The 6,539-nt window shown below is 38.8% G+C and overlaps 1 protein-coding gene across 5 annotated transcripts in view; it reads left to right on the plus strand.

Moving 5' to 3' along the window:
- The window catches only part of MCC (mutated in colorectal cancers), a 163,006-nt gene that overhangs the window by 86,962 nt on the left and 69,505 nt on the right, over positions 1 to 6,539 (plus strand). For all 5 annotated transcript variants that reach the window (XM_014951497.1, XM_014951500.1, XM_014951498.1 and 2 more), the window contains exon 2: positions 5,524 to 5,637. In XM_014951497.1, the coding sequence (XP_014806983.1) occupies positions 5,524 to 5,637 (114 nt within the window). The remainder of the gene's footprint in view (positions 1 to 5,523; positions 5,638 to 6,539) is intronic.

The raw sequence follows: 6,539 nt of genomic DNA on the forward strand, positions 1-6,539 counted from the left end.
GCAGCATTCTGAATATTTAATCGGGGGCTCTTGTGAGTACTGCCTGTCATTAAAATAGGGAGTAGCAATACAAAGAAAATGTCCGTGTTGTGGGCTGTTTGCACTAAACCATGGGAAATGGAAATAGGAAGCAAAAGAGAGGAGAGGATGTCAGAGCCCAATACTCTCTGACCAGGTTCTCTCAGATATTACACACTTGGAGGGTGTCATGTTTAACATCACATTTACTTATCTGAAGAAAGTTGATGTTTCTTCCGATTTCTGATTTAGCAGAGTGATACGAGGTGTACTGAAAACACAAAACAAATGTGAGTTGCACGTAGCAGAATATAGCAATTCTGCTATATTCAATGCACAGTTCAGTCACGATACCAATGTGATTCCCATTACCAGTCTCTACAGTGCGTTCACTGTCACAGTGCTGGGTGTCCCTGGTCTCGCTTAGAAGGCATCCGTGGGTTGAAGCCAGCTCAAGCCCATCGCCCCCTTTGAAATTCTTTTTGCTAGTTTTCTGATTTTATACACTGCCTTGGGCTGAGCCACATACGCACCCCACCCACCTCGTTGGCCTGGCTAACTCAGAGAGACATTCACACTCTTCTAATGAACTCAGGGAGAAACCTTTGCACCACCAGCTGATCTACTCAGCTGTTGATAGCTGTTTACCTCAAATGAAGACCCCCCTTGGGTCCCCTTGGTGTTGAGAACAAGTCAGCTTCTCTGCAACAGCTGTAGTCAGTAAAACCCCATGTTCTTCCCAGAGCTTCACAGGCACATTGCCCTTCATGTGGCCCATCTCCTCTGAGACTCCTTCCATGGTAGTGGTTTACCAGTCAGTTACAGAAGGCACACACAGACCAAATAAATTGGTCTTTTGGTGTTCGATTGCTTTGTATTGGAACGTGGCTTGGTATCTTCTTACCATGATCTTGATGTTTTTATGGCTCCCTTGTTATGTCAGGGGTTACATTTCCGAACCACTGTTCCCAAGCTGATGTGCAGCAGTACTGTAGCCAAGGAAGGCAGGAAACAAGAGGAATAATCACAGAATTGTCTAGGTGGGAAGGGACCTTTAAGATCTTCTAGTCCAACTGTCAACCTAACTCTGATAAAAAGGTTCTTTAACTTCACAGAGAAGGATATACTTAGGTCCTTTTTGCAATTTCTATGTTGAAAATAGAAAACATACACAGTGAGTACAATGATTTTTAGCAATATGGTTTAATTAGTCTGGTTCCAGGCTGAGGGAAATAAAAATGTGGATCAGACTTAGTGATGAGGATCACAATTCACAATGGCAGGGAAAAATGCTGAGTATAAGAGTAGTTGTACTGCTTTGCACTGCTGTAACCTATCATTTTTTCAACACCCTCCTTCATTGCCCTTTGCCTCTTACTCATGTTTTGTTCATGGCCTTAGGACTGACATGTCAGTAGTGTCCTGCTTTCTAGGCATTCAGTTCATATTACTATCTCATCTGTTTTTGTGTTCTTTCCCTCACAAATTTATTGAGAAACCTGATTACCGGCAAATATTGTTTTTAATTGTACCCACACAGAATATTTCACAAAGCCCAGCACCAAGAGCAGCGTTTAAAGCACTCTGCAAAATATAGGTCATTAAATCATGTCTACAGTATTGTATGAGATGTTTGTAGAAGCAAGTATAATGGGGAAGAGATTGCACGCACAATCCACAAAGGAGGCTGGAAGAGAGGTCAGAAGGTTGCTTTTTCTAAGCCTGTGATTTTTTTTTTTATTGTTATACCTTTCAAAACTTATCTCTAAAGTGGCTTACATTTTAAAGATAAAATGTTATGCACAGTATGGGTTTTTATTATTAATAATGTATAATAATGAATTATAATTATTATCTATGTAATATATAAAAACCTGGCAGGATAGTGTTGGATATAAAATGTGATTAATATATGTTTCAGTAAACAACCTGCTGTTGACCTTGCAGAAAAATTCATAGAAATTGTACCCTCTAAGTTAAGATAGGTGATACATTTTTTTATTAAGACTACAAATCTAATTTCTTTTCTGAAAGAATTCTTATTTCCTTGGATGATAGTAGAGAAACAGGTTGGTTGGCTTGCCTGATCCCATTTCAATCATTGCTCTTGCGTGTGTTGACCTTGCCTGTCCTGTTGGACGGTTTGGGTGCAAGAGCATCACATACCAGGTTTTTTCCTGGTGGAATTCAATACTAGTTGTATTGGATCAGTATAAAGTTTATGAACAATACAGACTTTTTCAGTGAACTGATTTCTCCATATGAAGTAGTTCTCTGTGGGAGCTCTTCTTTAAAGGTTCAGACCAATGTGTTGTACAAACAGAAATCTTTCTGGTGCCTGTGTTAATTTTTACAAGCTGTTGAGTTTGTGATCTGTTTCATAATCTTGTGTCATTAAGAGGCAGTCCACCTTGAACTGTAAATGTCTGTTATGAATGTTAGGGATAGTAACTCTGCCTTGTCTATCACTGTCTGCTGAGGGGAGAAAAAAAGCAGTATGCTATATGGATACCTCCACTTTCCTCTCAATTGTCACATCCCATAGTGATTCAATGCTGCAGAGTTACAGTTGTGACTGACCTGCTGCCTTCCAGTTGAGATTTTTAAATGGAATCTTTGCACTTTAGTAGTTTGGGTTATTAAATTTGAATTCTAAATGTGAGTGGGTTTGTTTGTTTTTTTCCCCAGAATGACTCTCTTGTTGACTGTAGCTCTTTGCTCAGGTGTTTCCTTACTTGTGTTACAGGAACACTGAAAGATCCCTGTTCCAGTTCCCACCCTGCTTTTTGCTATACAAAACACACTGGGAAGCAGTGTCTGTGGCAATGCTCTGGCTTTAGGGGAGGATGCAGCAATACCGTGTAACACCTCTTTTAAAGAACTGGGTCGGAGAGCTTGGCTCTGCCAAGAGTACACAGCTACTCCAGCAGTGTTAACCTTACTGAGTATTGCAGTAGAAGCTGGAGCACCACTTGCATATGACTCAGTGCTGCGTGCCCTGGGTACGTACGTGAAACTGAAGAGTTATCCCAGGCATCCCTCCTCTGTGTATGATAACTTCCTGCTGCTTGTTCTGCCCTTCCAGTAACTTCCTATTTTCCTTATCGTTTTACTAGTACTTGGAAACTTGACTGGTCCAATTTATAGAAGAAAAGGATAATTTTGGATAGTAAAAGATGCAACAAACTTTCCTTGTAATTAGTAAAGAAATTCTTTGGTTACTTGTAGAAGAGAGACCCTATACTGAATGGGGAGGCTGATGTAACTGGCATAGTGGATATCCTTGTTTGGCAGGAGCTGCCAGGCCAGCAGCATTACTATAAAACAAGACACAATTCATGCTGCTTCTTCCTCAGTTTGGGGTGTGCTAGGGGATGTGAAGAAGAGCTGAGATGACTGCAGTGTGGGAAGAAGACAAAGGGAAATCCATAGGAAGTCAGCCACGTTGGTTCCACTGTTCGGAGAAAAAGTTGTTTTTCACTGAGATTTTTAAATTAACAGTGCCCTTTTATACTACAACACCATGTGTATGGACATTATTGGTGTGGTATTTAATTAAAACCACAGCTGGTGATCACTTAATTATAGTGTACGAAAGGAAATGATACTTACTGGACTATGTAGCATTGTTTTATTCAATTTAGAGAATTGTAGCCATTTTTTCATGTAATATTTGAAAGCTGTGATGAAGGATGTAAGATCTGATGAACAAATTGGTGAGTTTCATTGCAGCACTTCCCCTTTGTTAAGGTAATAAGGTGAAACAGTGGCTTATAAATTCACCAGCTTTCCTGAAGATTTTTTTTTTTCCTGAAGATTTGATTTTGAACAGTTTGGTACAATTAGGCTGGCTCTTGTATCTCCATACTGTAAAACCACTGTGTACCTTGCTGTGGTGGGAAGGAATCCTTCTGCTGAAGGCCAAGAGTACTTAAAGATATTCAGGGTGTTCCTGGGTTTATTAATAGACTTCTGCGTACTTACTTGAAAGAAGCCATGTAGCATGTGCCCATAGCAGACCTGAATTACTGTTTTTTCACTTGAAAAATGAGGCTGCCTCAAGAATCTTAAATGTACTGCAATGTAAAATTGTGTACGTGTATATTTGTACCAAAATCAATAACTGTAAGACATTTTTGCAGCTGACATAATAAAAATGCTTTTGACTGAACTCAGAAATGAGGATGTCCAGAGCTTCTAGCATAGTTACACTGCAATTAAACTGCAGAATTCACATCTAAAAATCTTTATAAAATTAGGTTTTCTCTCTTGAAGTCAGAGGTGGCCTTTTCTGTAACAATGGGAATACTGTATGTGAAGGAGCTGTTGCCAAATGATCTAGTCTCTGCTGACACACATCAGCTTTCACACGTCAGTCTGTGAAAACATCTATGGTTTTGCTGGCTTCCAGTATTGTAAAGGTAAAACTGATATCAAAATAGGACTCATTAGCAGATTGACTGGAAACAGAACAAGAAAAATAACTTATAAGTGATCTGCCCAATGAAATGTCAGAATAAAGGACTGAAACAGGCTGGAGGACTAGAAACAGGGTTTGTGTTTCAGCCTGACTCTTGGCAGCAGAGTGGTGTGTGCTGTGTCACTTGGTCCGGTGTAAAAGGTCACTTTTGTTTTCTCACCCAGTATAACTTGGAGTTGTTTCTTTACTACTATAAAGAAAGACTTCAGTGTTAGCTGTTCTCCTGCTGGACTTTTCGGTTGTAGTTTTCAATATCGAGTGTTGAATTCTAGCTGATGCCTTCAGTGTAGCGATGAATGGTATATTAAGGACAGGAAGAGAAAATGAATGAGTTACAGGTATAGGATTCTTTTAAGAATTGTTCTTGGTTTCTAAATTATATAGCTAACCTAATGTAAATGATGTTAGTTATCATAGTGCATTATATATTTCCAAATGTAGAACTTGTCTTTCATCAAAATGATCTGCTGCAGGAAGAAAAATAGTTCAGGTTCTTCATGTGTCGCCTCAGTAGATTAGAATCATTGAAACTCACTGACAACTACAGAGCAGTAGCTCAAAGTGGAGTAAGCTTTAGTTGCAAAATGAAACCCAGTCCTATGCATGGAGTTATTCCCTTCACCAAAGTGTCGGGAGGCATCAAAATGTGATGCACCTTCTTTTAAAATACAAATCTGAGTCAACATTTAATGTAAGGTTTTATAAGACAAGACTGAAGCTACTTCTTATTAAACTGATATTAGAACTAATCTACACATATGCTTCATTGTGTGTATCCTTATAATGTGTTTTCTGATGAAGGAATGTCTGTGCTGTCTGGAGAGGAGAATTCCGTGTAAAAAGTGTTTAGCGGCATGTGGATTTCTTTTAGACTTTTGTTACACTAAAGTTCCTATTAACTCCTGCAGAAATCTACAGATATTGTAGCTGCTGTATAATACTATCTCAATACTATCTCTTCTTTCAAATGCTACCCTACATGGCTTGTGAGTTGGTTAATTTGTTTCTTTCCTTTTGTCTTCTAGCTTCATTTAGCAGCCCTGGCTTCGTTAAAGGGAGACATAGTGGAGCTTAATAAACGTCTACAACAAACAGAAAGGGAGCGTGACCTGCTGGAAAAGAAATTGGCAAAAGCACAGGTGAGCAATAGTTCAAGATTCTGCAGATGGTTGTTGATTTTGTGTTGTCCTTGTTCTTCAAAGAGGAATATGGTATGTGGGGAGAGCATAAAATATCTGAACAATGTCACAAGTGAAAAGAATTTTAAGACTGCAAGAAACATTGTTGCTGTGGGTTTTAAGTTTTACGTGCTGGTGACATTTTTCTAAAAAAATTCAAGAAAGAATTAGATTAGTTTTGTTTTGAAGCCAATAGAAACAGTGACTACTTTGAAATATTTTAGAATATAAAAATTGCAGCAGACTCTTGGTGGATTAGGTAACTGATTGCAGACCTTCCGCTTCTGGGTCAGATTCAAACACGGTAAAAATTAACACTGATCAAAAGCTATTGCCAATTGGCAGTGCTTTGGTGGTATGTGAGAAATTATTTCTGATCTCAGTCTAGCTTCTATTAAGCCAGTTTGTGTGGATCTGTTGTGGGAAACACAGTCAGTGGGAAGCCAAGGGATTAAATAAGAAGTCAGAACTCCAATGCTTTCACAGCTCTTAAAAAAAAAAAAAAAAAAAAAAATCTTTTCAGATCAAGATAAATGTAGAGAGGCAAATGCAAACAGTGAGAACTGAACTAGTGTTCTTAATATTTCTCTCTTCTATAAATTAAACCTTTGCTTTCAGATACTGTCATTCTGGCAGATGACTTTTATAAATACTTTAGATTTCAAAAGTCACTCAAAATTAACGCTCATTTATACTTGTGTAGAAATGGTCAAAGCATTTTGTCCTGTAAAGTATAGCATCTTATTTATTGCCCAAAGAGGCTGTGAAATCTCCAGCCTTGGAAGTACTCAAGCCACCTGGACCTGGTCTTGTGCAGCCTGCTCTACATGACCTTCCTTGAGTTGGGTAAGGGGTTGGATGAA

The sequence above is a fragment of the Calidris pugnax genome, unplaced genomic scaffold, assembly GCF_001431845.1.
Source record: "Calidris pugnax isolate Ruff unplaced genomic scaffold, ASM143184v1 scaffold148, whole genome shotgun sequence".
Taxonomy (NCBI): domain Eukaryota; kingdom Metazoa; phylum Chordata; class Aves; order Charadriiformes; family Scolopacidae; genus Calidris; species Calidris pugnax.